This window comes from Urocampus carinirostris, chromosome 12 (genome assembly GCF_059441175.1).
Source record: "Urocampus carinirostris isolate Australia breed hairy pipefish chromosome 12, RoL_Ucar_1.0, whole genome shotgun sequence".
Classification (NCBI taxonomy): Eukaryota; Metazoa; Chordata; class Actinopteri; order Syngnathiformes; family Syngnathidae; genus Urocampus; species Urocampus carinirostris.
The window spans coordinates 25,311,365-25,326,877 of record NC_142360.1 but is presented as its reverse complement, the minus strand read 5'-3'; the positions used below and the strand labels follow the sequence as shown (position 1 = coordinate 25,326,877).

The 15,513-nt window shown below is 38.9% G+C and overlaps 1 protein-coding gene across 4 annotated transcripts in view; it reads right to left on the bottom strand.

Annotated features, from left to right (window-relative positions):
- Nucleotides 1-6,454, bottom strand: part of csnk1g2b (casein kinase 1, gamma 2b) — a 47,578-nt gene extending 41,124 nt beyond the window's left edge. For 2 of the 4 annotated variants that reach the window (XM_088350566.1, XM_088350567.1), the window contains exons 1-2: nt 6,288-6,454; nt 2,627-3,358 (exon numbers count right to left, since the gene is read on the bottom strand). In XM_088350566.1, the coding sequence (XP_088206692.1) occupies nt 2,627-2,854 (228 nt within the window). In that variant the 5' untranslated portion in view covers nt 2,855-3,358; nt 6,288-6,454. The remainder of the gene's footprint in view (nt 1-2,626; nt 3,359-6,287) is intronic. The other 2 variants (XM_088350568.1, XM_088350569.1) reach the window with 1 other exon arrangement.
- Nucleotides 6,455-15,513: the final 9,059 nt, after the last annotated feature.

Genomic DNA, 15,513 nt, shown 5'->3' with positions numbered 1-15,513 from the left:
CTTTAACTTTCCAAACTATAAGAGTAGTTTTTACACTTGTTGAATGCAGAAAATGTGGTCCCACACGAACCCCCAAAGTATTATCTGTACATGAAAACACTAGTTACAGTGGGTACAGGAATCATGGAGCAATATTCTTGCCTTAATGCCATACCCAGATATAGCCGGATACCATTGGATAAAAATACCCCAACAGATGGGGAGGGTTCACAGGCAAGGGTAAAGGCAGTCAGCACGAGTAAGATTTCAGAAAAGAGAACTGCAATTATAGCTGCTTTCTAACCTCTATTTTCTAACCTTCTATGTGGTCCACAAAGCCATCAGTAGATGCCCATTCAGATATAATGATCTCCCTGGGATATACAAATGTAGGAATAATCATAGACAGATCTGTTGGGCTGTGGTGGAAATGATGTCGAGACTCCAATATCTTCAGTAATTATTCCTAAACTTTGTTTAGACTTGGTATTTCATTTAAGTATTTCAAGCAGGGCTGTTCCTATTGACTAGCCACGGCTATTGATCGGGTAATGCATGTGGAAAAGTAAGCGGTGGTTCAATGGCTTTTGTTACAGATCCCAAATACGTAAATCTAGCTATAGCTAGTGTCCAGTACCCCTTTCAGAAATATTAACTGCACATTTTACCGACCAGTAAGTTAATCATTGACTATGTATATGTATTTTCTGCAGTTTTCAATTATATCCCGGTTTGTAAAATAAAGTTACAAGAATTTGTGTGAAATAAAAATTCAGATCCATCAAGTTTGTTATGGTTTCATGGAGCAAATTTACAGGATTGGCATCAGTCTCTTCCATGAGTAATAAATGACCAGTTTCAGAGGCCACCAAGTAACTAGCACTTGCCCCATATACTTAACAGTGGAAATTGTAGGTAGGTTTATTTAAAGATGAAATGATCTACTTGCTTCACTCACAACTTAATCCAAAAGCAAAGAGGCCTACAAATATAGTTTTGTATTGTTTCAAATCAGGTCCAGGGTCGGCTATGTTAGGCTCACCACAACTTGGCTAAAGTTGCCCCTGTCAAACACATAATTTCAACCTCATTTGATAAATACTGTAAGAATATTTTAGCATGATTGACGTGTTCACATAAATAAAAATCATGAAATTATTTACAGCAGTGGTCTGCACCCATTTCTGTACCCTGGACCGGTTTATCGTTTGGCAATATTCTCACGGCCAGGCCCAATAACAGCATTATCAACAATGACAACAACAATGATAATAAGCCTAAACCCACTGTGCAATTACTAGACCAATCAGAAACTAGATGACATAGAAAAAGGCACTTGATTTTATCTCATAATATCACTACTATTATTCACGGAACCATGTTGTACAATGTTTTGTCTGAACTATTCCCATAATGCTTCATTACAACGTGGTACAGCGTGCCACTGAGAGTAAAAATAGTGTGCCTTTTCCCATGTCATCTACAATTCTATTGGTCTAGTGGTTGGAATTCAACTCTTTCATCACCAGGATCACCGTTCGATTCCTGTAGCCTCCATTGCTGTGCAAAATCGGTTCGTATTTGTCGACTGATAAATCATTGCTCAAACACTAGTATACTTCTGTAAAACCTTGTGAATAACGCGCACCCAAAATGAATGTTTACTGGGTAAATTAAAACTTTTTTATACACAAATAAACGGGTTTAAGCAAAACATAGGGAAACTTTATTCTTCTGTCCAGGCCGGTAGCAAACAATCTATGGCCCAGTACCGGTCGGCAGCCCGGTGGTTGCCGACCAGAGATTTACAGTAATAATTTTACCATTAAAAAGAATTTGAGCAAATGTGTTGCTTCGGAAGTTTCGTTAAACAGTCCCCAACCGCTCTCAGTTATGAAAAATTGGTGACTCCTAGAAGAGGGGTATCCCTTTTCCATTCAGCTTATCATCCCAGACAAGCTAGAGCCTTTCAAAGCTATGTGCAGTAGGTGGGCACAGGGACACCCTGATGTTCAGAAATTGTCTGATGCACAGTAGTCAGCTTTCAGTTTATAATATTAAAAATATATCCAAATTGTTGGCTTGTTCAAATAAACTGGTACCAGTCGATATTAATGTTGCTATCCAAACACATTCACAAACCTACATGAGGGCAAGGAAAAACTCAAAAGACCTCAACATGAAGAAATAGAATAAACTCTGAGAAGGGACTGCAAGTGAGGTAATCCCCTTCCAGGATGACCAGGCTACATATATATATATATATATATATATATATATATATATATATATATATATATATATATATATACACACAATGGAGAGACAAAAAAAGGTAATGACTGAATAGATAAAACTACTGATATGTGACAAAACTAATATTCATTTGTACAAATAAGACGAGTTGCAAGACATTTTTATGTTCATAAATGGCATTTTGAAACGACATCTATTTGTTGTTATGGGAAACCCTAACATACTGATACATAGTATGGCTATATTCAGGCTCCTAAATTAGCTTTCTGAGCAGTCATCCAATTGAGTTGTAACAGTTTGATCGTCAAAACAAAGCGAGCTTTGTTGATGATAGATTTTGCCTAACACTGAACAAAGAACCAGTGACATCTAAACGAGAGTGTGTGCTTACCAACTTGATCGCCACATATTCGTTGGTATAAAGATTTTTTCCCAGGCGCAGCTCTCCAAAGTTGCCACAGCCAATCTTTTTACCAACACGGAAGTTTGGGCCAACCATGAGAACTCCTGAATTGGTCCCCGAACTCCGGCCCCCATGTCCAGTCCTGCTGCTGGCCGTCTTAGACATTTTTTTCCCTTCCTCTGGCTCTCCCTTGCCCCCTCTCTTGTCAAAATCCATAAGCTTGTGATACCCTGGCCTCTCCACGGTTATTCTCCAGCCATGCAAACCATAGGAGATCCAGTAACAATGGCAAAGGAAGCTTTAGGGAGGGGGGGGAAGGGAGAAAACTCTCACAGGGCAAAGGAGAGAGCTCTTGCGGTTAGAATTGTAGTTGTCAATAAAAACATGTATATCTTTGTACTCCGTCTTCTTGATCCTTTGTTACTTCAGTGCCAGAAAAATAGAAAAATTGTCCCAGCAGAAGACTGGGCAGGCAGGAAAAGAATGTGGTCCACAGGTAGACACGTAAAGTTCAAATCGTAAAAAAAAAACTCCAAAAGCCAACTAGATCATCCACAAGGCCACTTGGGAACATCCCTTGGGATTCCTCATTCCTTGTGGTCAGCCCTCAGTGATACAGTGGCTGCAATCCATCTTGTAGGGTCACGGCATAGAGCGACCCTGTGAGCAAACAGCAATCTGATGAATTGGTAACGGGTATTTATTTCCCCACCTTGATACCTGCAAAAGAATCCAAAGAAAAAGAACGGGTTGATAAATTAATTTGACATAGTTGCCCATTTGGCCCATAAAGGTTCTTATACAAACCCTAAAGGGCGACAAAGTATGTCATGTATGTCAATAAATTCTGTAGACTGTTTATTAAGCATTGAAAATAGACTATTTTATGGGAAATGTATTTTATGGAAACCTTTTTTTGCCTCATCAAAATTTTGTATGTGTATTATGTTGTCTGTCTTATGTCAATTGTATAGCTTTCCATTAAAAAAAACTGATGAAACGGTCCTAAAAATTGTTACAGTCTTTCAATGTTAAACAATTTAAGGCATACATAACTTGACTTTTCATTTACTGTGAACCAGGGTAACTTTTAGAGCCAATCAAGCAAGATCCAGGCAGAGCTCTCGACCCAAAATTATCAAAATGTAATTATATTTTCCACTTTAAACCTGCATCCAGAAAAGTTCACCTTAGCATGGACACTATAGATGCACAATCTAAGAGGCTGGGTAAGAGAAGGTAATGATCAACTACTCCTAACTAGGGAAAGGCACTTAGAAAGATCAATATGAAGTACATTTTGGAAACGGTGTCTATTTCAAAATGGGAAATGAACGAACACAACTCTTGTTCAGGAATTAGTGACAGATAGAATTTTCGTCCCTTAAATTGACTGAGGCATAATTAATCAAAAAGGAAAACTAACACATGCAGGAGCTCTAATTTTTTTGATAGCAAACATTCAATCAATAATTTACTTGCCTTATCTGTTTATGCAAATTCAGAAAAAAACAATTAATTATTGTCCAAGTATATGACCTAAACTGCTGCCTTGATGAGAAGAGTTTAAAACATATTGGTGTATTTGGACATGTTGACTTGAGCGAACTCTTTGGAATTTAGGCCCACACCCTTTTATTAGTAGATATAATTCACGGATACTTGTCATACAGTCGATGAAGGCATTCATCCAGGTACCCTACAAAAAAATATTAAAGGGTTAAGAGTTATGTTGAGAATAAAATCAATCTATATGATAGTGAATCATACTTAAATGGTATTTACATTTTCCTCTTCTCGGTTCTTTGCCATGTTAAATAAAATAATATTAATTTCCAGAACTAATTATTGAGGGTTAACAATACTTGCCTAACATTACTCAGATTAAATTGGCCATTCCATTCCAACTTGCAAGACTGTCACATTTAGAATATCCCCCAAGCTCCTCCCAAAAATACTTTGATAAAAACAGTTTAGTTTATTCAAACAGGTAGTTTTGCTTGAACCATTACAAGGACTAAAGGATTCTCCAGAAAGAAGTAACATGACATTATACTGCCATGGGTATTTTTGACAATGAAAAGCAAACAACAAAATACCAAAGCTTATTAATTTTACTTGTCTTATACGCTCTATTGCAAACTTTTAGAAAACAACTTGCTTTGCAATCAGCAATGTCTTCACTAAGTTAGGTGACACATTGGGTAGGAAATGGAGAGCAGCCACCTGGTAAGGAAAGTACACACAATAAACAAGGCACCAAAAGCCATTAGAGCATACATGCTAAATCACAACTGGGAAATGTCTAACCTTCCATTCTGGATTTTTTAAAATTAAATTTCCCTACCTTAATTATTGTCACAAGATGTTTAGATAGTTTTGAGGTAAGACATGCATTTGAATGCACTTGCTTTTCTGCAATATCAGAGATTCTAATTATAATAGAAGACGGATTTCAAATGACGGTTGCCTATACCTACTAGTTAGTTTTTACCTTAGCAATACGGCCTAAATTTTGAGGTGGCACCAAACAACCAGGTCTAATCATAGCTGTTTGCCTTGCCTTTCGCCTAGCTTCGTATAGCAAAGGAAGCATTCATCGATACCACGGGAAAAAAGAAATAGAGTGACGGATCCTCGATTAGAGAGACAAACACTGAAAACAATACAAAATCAATAGATGCAGGCATCGATCGGCTGATTTCCTCCTGAAGGGGATGTGAAATGTGCATTTTGCTAATTGCTCCATGCTCGCTACCGACTAGCTGTAATTTAATGCTACATTGTGTTGTTTCCCAGTAATTGTACACTAAATTCTGTAACACTTTATAGTACGTTTAGTGGTGTTGATGTCGAAAATTCAATACAACGAATATCAATACATAGCTTGGAAATAACCGTAAACTAACCCTTGCTAGTTGGTGAGCACAAGGCCATAGACGCTCAGAACATCCTGGCGTTATTTAGCCAGTTAGCATAACAGCGTTTATTCGTTCATTAATTTATATATACATCAGTGTTGTGTCCTCAACCTAATGAACACCGGTACCGTCTACATTTGGCTTCCAAGTTTATTATCGGGTTACACTGTTGATGAATGCTAACCTATTTAGCACATCTTTATAAAAAAACACCGCTCCTCTTGGCCCTACGCCTAATAAAAAGCAGCTAGCTTTAGCCGACGGTAATACAGCAATTCGAGTTAAAAATATGGATTATAAGAAACAAACACAATTAAAAAGAAGGAAGTAAGTAACGCGGAAATTATTTCTTGACTGACACCCCTTAAAACACGCCGATCGGGTTAGTAAATGTCTAGTAGCGAATGAATAACACTGTCACTTCCGACATCGTTATAAACTAGAAAGACCTCTATCATTTGGGGAGGATTTATCCGACATTCCGGTTGGGAAGACATTTCCCAGTCATTGCCATTTTCTCGACGACTGTTGGGCAACTCCTTAATCCGAACAAACGATGTACACCAGCGGCTCTCTCGTTAGCTCGCATGCTAACGTTAGCGGTTGGCCAAACTAGCTCACGAAACAGTGAGAACGTTCATTTACGGATAAGCGCTTTTTCTCTTCGAGGCGTTAAAAAAAACACTGGGAATGAGCTTTGACGCCCGCGGCGAAACGTGAGGAATTACCTTTAGACTTAAGCTATCGACGGCCAGTCGAAGTCATGTTTCCTTGTATGTATGAATCGTTTATTTTTTTCGCCTCTTGTCCTCCAGTTGCTATGATGTCTCTTTAAGCCTCCCTCGACTGCCGATACCCTGACACAGCGTCACACCGCCTCACGCCACTACTACGCAGGAGGGAAAAAAAAGGGCGTAACTTCTTCGGGAATATGGAAAAGAAGGTGCGCAGTTTCCGCAGGTTTTGCTCTTCCGCCTGGAGCAAGTCAAGTCATGTTTACAGTGGAACCTCGGTTCTCGACTATAATCCGTTCCAGAACCCTGTTCGAGATCCTCATCTCATCAGCTGCACCGCTTATCCTCAGTAGGGTCGCGGGGATGCTGGAGCCCATCCCAGCAATCATCGGGCAGTGGGCAGGGGACACCCTGGACTGGTTGCCAGCCAATCGCAGGGCACACGGGGACCGACAACTCACTCACTCAGTCACACCTAGGGACAATTTGGACCGGCCAATTCACCTGAAATGCATGGTTTTTTTTGGAATGTGGGAGGAAACCGGAGTGCCCGGAGGAAACCCACGCAAGCACGGGGAGAACATACAAACTCCGCACAGTAAGGCCGGGAGCTGGATTTGAACCCACTAAGGAGGTTCCCACGACCTCAGAACTGTGCCGCACACGCGCTAACCACTGCGCCGCCGTGCTGCCCACCTGTTCGAGAACCGATTTGTTCAATCACCGAAATCGATTCTCCAATTAAAAATAATGTAAATCGTTTTAATCCGTTCCAACACCCTGAATGTTTACCATGAATGTTTAACGTAAACATGAAGCTAACCCAGGCTAATCGTACGTTTGCGTTAGCGTAATCTTCCATACAAAAGATTACGCTAACATGAACGTGTAAAAATAAAAAAATCAGGTCGTTTACAAGTCATTTAGCACCACAAGTGGCTAACGTTTCATTGGAAAGGGGGCTCCGTTCCAACACCTTGAATTTTGGGCTCAGTTCCATTACCCTGAATGTTTACTTTGAATCATAAAACTAACCCAGGCTCATCGTACGTTCGCGTTATCGTAATCTTCCGTACGAAAGAAAACCCTAACACGAACGTGTAAAAAAAAGATAAAGAAAATAATTATGAATAGGATTTCTTACCTTTGTGGTGGTCAGCAGAAGGCGCATGCTGTATTCCATTAGCAAGATCGGAAACTCGCACACCTCTTTCATATTTAGCTATTATGTCTTTCTTAAAGGCAATAGTTGTACGAACAACTTTTCTTTTTTCACCTGTCCTGCTTGCACCGACCTTCTTCGGAGGCAAAGTTAGGGGCTAAAACACTCTGTTCACCGATATTAAAAGCGAAAGCAAGAAGCAAGTGCGCACGTGATAACAGTTGGTCACGAGGGGTGGGGGCGATCTACACGATCTACACTCGTACGCCGCTCAGCATCGCACTCTAGCGTACGCACTCACGCATTACCGGCGTTCGAACTCCGAATTTTTGACCGAACAGCGAAGCAAGAATTTCTCGAAATTTTTGGTCGAACACCGAATTGTTCGAAATGAGAGGTGTTCGAAAACCAAGGTTCCACTGTATTTGGAAAGCTCTTAATCACAAAAAGTCTCAAAGGGCTACACAGATTATTGCAAAGCACAGACTAGTATGACATCTGTAGGAAATAAACTATTCAAAATGTATTATTTACCAAATTGTTCGAATTAGTTATCTGACTCCATTAACCAAACACAAACTTCATTCTCCTAACAATGCATGCTCGTTTCTTTCTGGGAAAAGATGGACAAGAATAGCCGACATTTTCACAAGGGGGCAGATTTAATTTCTTAAATAATAAACTAAGTGAATTCCATCGAATTAGTCTTCGTCGAGCCTTTTCTCTCGATTGTCCCTCTCGATCGATCATCTCCCTTTCTCCGATCTTCCCACGTCTTTTCACAAGCTGGTGTGCCGGCTCCTCCCATGGGCGTGCTGACTCCTCCCATGGGCGTGCCGACTCCTCCCATGGGCGCGCCAGGTGCTAGCTTCACCACCTCCTCGCCGAAGGGCGTCGCGATGTCTAAAAAACTCATATCAGCAGAGCTTATTGAAACAACTTCGCCAAACAATGTCTGCCTTCCTGCGTCACAGAGGCTCCTCTTGCTTCAGCCTTTGTCCCAGTTCCTGCTGTTTTCTGTAAACATCATTCTCCACTAGGTTACATTGACCTCGCCCCACAGCTCAGCCAGTGAATATCTTTTGCATTTAAATGTAATTTGTATTTGATCGTATAAAATATAAAATCCTTCACATCCATTCTATTATCTCAGTGAGGCAGGCCTCCAAATTTCCACAGTTTAGTGTGGAAGATTCCTCCAACGGAAGATAGAGTTGAGAGTCATCTCCGTAGCAATGAAAACTGATATACTTGCGAATATCACCTAATGGAAGCATGTCAATGCTGAAAAGAAGGGGGCCAAGTACTGAACCCTGGGGAGCACCACAGGTAACACTAAAGGGCTCAGATGTCATTTCACCATATTTAACACAGTGTGTCCTATCGGAGAGGTAGGATCTGAACCTATCAAGGTGTAAATGTAAATGGTCTGCATTTATGTAGCGCTTTTCAAGTCACTGAAGACCTCCCAAAGCGCTTTACAATGTGCTTCACACCTACCCATTCACACACATTCACACACCGATTGCAGAGTCAGCCATGCAAGGCAACTACCTGCTTATCGGGGGCATTAGGGATTCAGTGTCTTGCCAAAGGACACTTAAACCAGGTACTATTTTTTATGTGATGGACTATCTGTTGGGGCAGTCAGATTTATGACGACATGAACATATGCGTCATTTAATTGGCAGAACAACATTTTATCTCCCCCTATGTTCCGGTCCGGAGCCTTCACTCTGAAAATGCTGGTCTACTTGTGATTCCAAGATCCAAGAAGAGATCCGCAGGTTCGAGAGCATTCTCCATTCTTGCTGTGGATGCTCTGCCCCCTGAGATTCGATCTACAACCTCAGTGGAACTGTTTAAATCTAGGGTTAGAACACACTTTGGACGAATTTTCTATTGCATAAATCATCTTACCTTATTTTATTCTATTTTTTATTGTACATACTGTCTTATTCCTATTTATGAGTGCACTTATAGTGGAGCTCAAATTTTGTTATACTTGTATAAATATAATAGAGGCATTCGATTTAATTAAATTCACTTATATTCCTGACCTATATTTCATGTTGACAAAATCTGTGTAAGTTTGGTATTGAAACATCCGTTGCAGCCTGGTCGTCCTTTGAAACGATTCTGTCCAGCAAAAGTATCTTTTTTCAAAAGTTAAAAAAAAAGATAAAAACATGTTGCAGAAATAACCAAGTTATGTTTCTTATTTACAAACCATTTTTACAAATCACCTTCAAGGCAGTAAATATAAAAAATACAAATTCCTTTTTTTTCTTTCACTCAACAGAAATGCTTTTTGTCGAAAAATAAAAACTTTTGGAACCCAAAAAAACATGGAAAATACTTTTAGAAGCCCACAAGCTAAGCTTTCATTAATTTGGGGGCCAAGTAAAGTCAAGTCATGTCTATTTGGGACGCCCTCAGTCACAAGGAGTCTGAAAAGGGCTGTACAGACTACACACTATTATAACACCACGCCCTGATCTAAAACATACATGAGGGCAAGGGAAAAACTCAAAAACTTCAACTTGAGAAAAATGAAGAAACCTTGAGAAGGGACCACACAGAACTTTCTGGAAATAGCTTACCAAGTTATGGGGTCTTTCCTGATTGGAAAGCGCGACACACGGCTTTATAGTGGTTCGCTGGACTTCTAAAAGGACATTTTGACCGTTTACATTCTTAAAGAAATATAAATAAAGTATCAAAATCATAAGATTTGCGTACATTTTATCTAATTTCTAAACTCTCAAGAAGAGATAACTGCGATATTGCTCTAGTGGTGTTAAACTCAAGCACAATTTGCGATCTCCTCCAAAATAAAACTTCCAGTTCACAAAATAAAACGTTATTTCGCTCAAAAGCAAAATACATATCAACAATGCTAAAAAAATAAATAAAAAATATTTTGTTAAGCCCATTTTTCCAGGTGGGTTACAAAAGTTTTTCATACCACTAAATACTACACACTGTTCCTTTAACATATCAATGAAATCTATGCGATGCTACTTTTAAATAAAAGTATCAAAAAAGGTAGTGCTCTACTATGAAGAAAGGCCTACGCAAGAACGGCTTGACTTGCTGCTAACTTACTAATACTATCACAACAAATTCTATTGTTTGAGGATGAGGGTGTGCGCCAAATCAGAATCCTTGGTCACATTATCGCCCTCTGCCAAGAGGCAAGAAAATTGCGTGCCTCACTCTGCATCTGCCGACTCTTAGCACAGTAATATGTGACACGCTGCATCTTTTGATTAAAAGCATCGATAAATAGGTAATCCTCCATTATAAAAAAATCCCTGCAACAAAAAGATGACTAAATGACTTGCTGTTAATACTAATCACGAATTCTATATTGTAAAAATATTTGCTTATTCGTTTTATCTAATTTTTTCACTTTTAAATTGTTATTGCTCTTATCCTCGAGAACCATGTCTAATCCCGTTTTAAGAATCAATAGATAGGTAATCCTCCATTATGAAAAAAAGTCTATGCAACAAGAAAGAAAATACTGCCTGGCCTGACTTGCTGTTAGCTTGCTAATTACTATCACAGATGATATTGTTTGGGGCTTTGGTGTGACCTTATTCTGAATCTTTGGTCTCACTGTCGCCCTCTGCCATGAAGCAAAAGAATGACATGCCTCAGCACAGTAATAATCAATATATAATTTATCCTCCATTATGAAAACAAAGCCCATGCAACGACAAAAAAATACTGGATCAGATGACTTACTGTTAGCTCCATATGATTGCCAATTCTATTGATGAGTGCCAAATCAGAATCCTTGGTCTCACTATCACCCTCTACCGTGAGGCAAGAGAATTGTTTGCCTCACTCTCCTGTCATGATTACTGATGTGACTCAGCTGTGCCCGCTTATTTGGCGCCAACCAACGCGGGTTCTGATTGGCTTCCTGTCACTATTTGAACCCGGTCCGGTCAATCCCCTGTTGTCAGTCCGTCTGCGAACCTCAGTGTATATCAGGCAAGAATTTTTCGACTCTGACTCCCACCTGTCGTGTTTCTGCTCCTGTCTGTCTCCTGCTACGACCCGTTATGATCCTGACCACGTCTGCTCTCCCGTCCCGACTTACGACCCATTTTTGATCCCGACCACGTCTGCTCTCCCGTCCCGGCTTACGACCCGTTTCTGACCCCGACCACGTTTTTGCTCTCCTGTCCCGGCTATTAACCTATTTTTCTGTCCTTGACACCACCATCGCCCGCTACGGAAGATCCACATCTGTATTTGGATCACAATCCGAGTGCGAGAGCGACTTGCTTCCCGTGCCTAGCGAACACCGGATCGTGGGCACAGCCCTTCCTCTTCTCTTTAATAAAACTTGTGAGAAACGTAACGCAATTGGTTCCTGTTTCCGTTCTGTTCCTGACACTCTTCATCTGTAAACGTTTAGCACAGTAGTACTTATTGTATGAATAACGTGAAAATTCAGCGATTTTTAGAAAGAAAATCCAAAAATTGTGAAGGTAAATAATAAAATAACTTTATCACTGAATAAATATAAGAGTTAATTTATATTAGGGGTGGGTAAAGTATTTTATACAATTTATTTTGGTTTTTGTCATGATTACCGATTGAGAGCACCTGCGACTGCTCAATTGGCGCCAACAGCCTGGACAGCTGATTGGCTGATGCTCTCTTTTTAAACCCCCGGCTTCCAAGAGGAAGCCGTCAGATCGTTATGCGAACTGTTACCACCAGCTCAGTAAGCCCTCACGTCCGACTCTGTTCCTGCCCTGCTTTTCTCTGCCTGATCTTCGTTGCCAACCTGTTTCCGGACCTGACTTCGCCCCGTTCTGCCTGCCTGTTACCTGACCTGTTTTGCCCCGTTACCTGCCTGCCTCCTGTTGCCGACCTCGTTTCCGAACTTGACACCGCTTTTGCTCTCCAGTCCCGGCCAAAGACTTGTAATTCCCGCCTGTCTCTGATCCTCCTCGCTAGACATGGATGTGCCACTTCTGCATCGCCCGCTCCCCTTGTCTGTCTGCCATCGGATCGTGGAAAGAAGCCCTGCTCTCCCTCTTTATTACGTAATAAAAACTGAGAAAACGAGTGCTATTGGGTCCTGTGTCCGTTTCTGGTCTGTTGCAGTTTTGTGGTTTATAACTAAATAACCGCATTTCCATATTTTTAGTTGATATGTTCAACAGCATTCCCCATTTTGGGGAGATTGTTTTCTATAGAATTAGACAAATCGACTCAATTAGTTCGTGTTTCCCAAATTGACCCAATTTGTTTTGGAAATTATGAATAATACATACATTTACATGTATAATTTACCAGAAATAATTATAATGTAATCACTTTGAAATTATTCTGTTATGGATGCTTCTTTTAAAATCTAACATACCCCGGAAGTGCCTTCACGTACTACTTTTTGAAAACCACTGGAGTAAAGTAGTAGTACAGATGTGAAAGTATTCAAGAAAACTAAAAGTACTACAGTATCATCTTATCGAAATCTTGATCGAAACAAACGTAGAAAGAAAACAGTCATGATCACTTTGTGCAAATCTGAAGTTCCTCATATGAAGAGATGTGATTATTTTTGCCTTGTACTGTACTACGAAAACTCATTAGGAACAGTTCTTGGACTTCAGACCGCGCAATCAAAGTTGTCATAAAAGTGTGTAAAGATTCACAAAAGAGTAAATATTTTACAATAGTTCAAGTATTCAGTACAGTATATCCGGTTAAAGGAGAAACATTTGTGCTGTAAAGCGCTGTAAATGTCAATAAAGCAATTTTAACATTTCAATCAATAGGATACTTATTATTTAACTTTCTAACTTTGTCATTTAGGTATTCATATTGTCACTGATTAACCATGATTATTGTGTCATTGATTAAAAAGGATTTTGGAGGTTACCCTTTAAATAACATTTAAAAAAAAACATTGAGGGATGATTTTAACAAAGAACAAACAGAAACACATTTTGGAGATAACTTCGTTTTTCACATAACAGCGACGATTCATTTCACATACTTGCTTAAACGAGCATTCGTAGTTTTATATTTGAAATAAAAAGGAGATATTTAGTTTCCTCAACTCACACCCTATCTTATGACTTTGTTCAACGAGACCCAAATTAACTCATGTTTAAGGAAAGTCAGCACACAAACGCCTCTCAATGATCTCAAATAATGTATAAGCAATAGAAGGAAGGCGGCAAAATTCATTTTTTATCTTTAACTGCACAGTTTTGAATGCAATTTATGTTGCTCAGGGTTCAAGTAATAACAATGTAGGACACATGTTTTTGTGAAGCTGACCTGTAATTGTTTTTTAGCTCTCCTAATAGCAGACCTCATGCTATTTTAAACCGACACCGAACGGCAAAATGGCCGCCTCCATAGACGGTTTCAACTTCCAAGTCAAGTCAGATTAGTAGAGTCGCATTCAAAGATGGAGTGAACCAAAAGGATTTCATAAATCAAATACGAGCACCTACTAGCCTAAATAGGATATTTTGTGCTGTAGATTATGCGTTAACAAACTTTATTTACCTGTTTATCGATCTAAGGCGGAAACCTAGAACAGGGGTTTCCATCTTTTTTCAAGCATCGAGTTTTCAAGGGCACCCAGTTTGCTATGCATTTCTAAAATAGGACCTTAGATAGATGGCTTGCTAAGTAGCTCAAAAAGTGCATTGGTAGTAAGCTAGAAAGGTAAACAGGTAACAAACTTAAAGGGAGCTAGATAGCTAGCTAGACCAATACAAATCCTACTAAATAGCCGGATAGAAAGCTAAAAAGAAAAAGAAAAAAAGCTAGTTGTCTAGCAAGAAAGGAGACCAAAATTTAGCTTGATAACTAGCAAAAAAAAGATAATATATTAGCTATATAGCATGAAAAAAAGCTAGCTAGATAGCTTGCTAAATAGCTATAAAGGGAAAAAGCTAGCGAGCACAAAGCTAAAAGGGTAGCCAGATAGCCAACTAAAAAAAGAAAATACAAATTTTTTTCTTATTTGGCTTTATCAAACTCATAAATTGGAATTTAGTAAATTGTCTTTACTAAAAAATTAATCAATAAAAATGTGTGTAATACATGAATAGATTGTATTCAAATTTCATTCTACTCTCTTAATCAAGCGCTTAAAACTAATTATCAATTCTTAAATAGGTGAGTTTGTCCATAAACTGGAATTTAAAAGTGAGCGAGATAGCTTGCTAAAGAAGTAAAAAGTAATCTAAACAGCCAGAGAGAAAGCTGTAAAATAAGCTAGCTAGATAGCTAGAAAGGAGGCCAAAATTTAGCTTGACAACTAGCAAAAAAGGCAAAATGTTGGCTGGATAGCATGCAAAAAAATGTAAAAAGCTAGCTACCTAGCTTTCTAAGTGGCTACAAAGGTAGGAAGATAGCAATTTACAAATCTAAAAAGTTAGCTGGATAGCTAGCTAAAAAAAATGCACATTTATTGCTCATTCCCTTTTTAAAACCCACAAATTGGAATTTTGTTTGTTGTATCTCCTGTAAATTAAATGAGTAAAAAGATAAATAAATTCATTTGTTCAATACATGAATAGATTCTCATTTGACCCCTTTATGAATTGCTTAAAAATAATTATCAATACTTAAAATAGATTTTTTTTTTGTAAAGCCCATTAACTGGAATTCATATGTTTGAATTTCTAAAATAACATCTTATCATGTTTTTACTATGTTATTACTATTTTAACAGTTATTATTAAAAATAGTGTTAAATAGACTAAGTTAACCAATGAAAAAATTATTTCACTAGAAAATCACAATGACCCATCACCGGTGAGCTATTTTCAGAACAGGTCCGCAGGCACCTCAACTGTCCTTCAGGGGCACCCTAGTGTATGCGGGTACCACATCAGAGACCCCTGGTTTAAAACATGTCATTTTTTATTTTTAGCTTATATTTCATAAACAAAGCGATAATAAGAATGGTGTGTACTGTGAATCCAAATTTTAGGATGACTTCCTAAATAAATAAATAACATAGAACATTAGACACAGATATATTACTGTACAACTTTTTCAAAT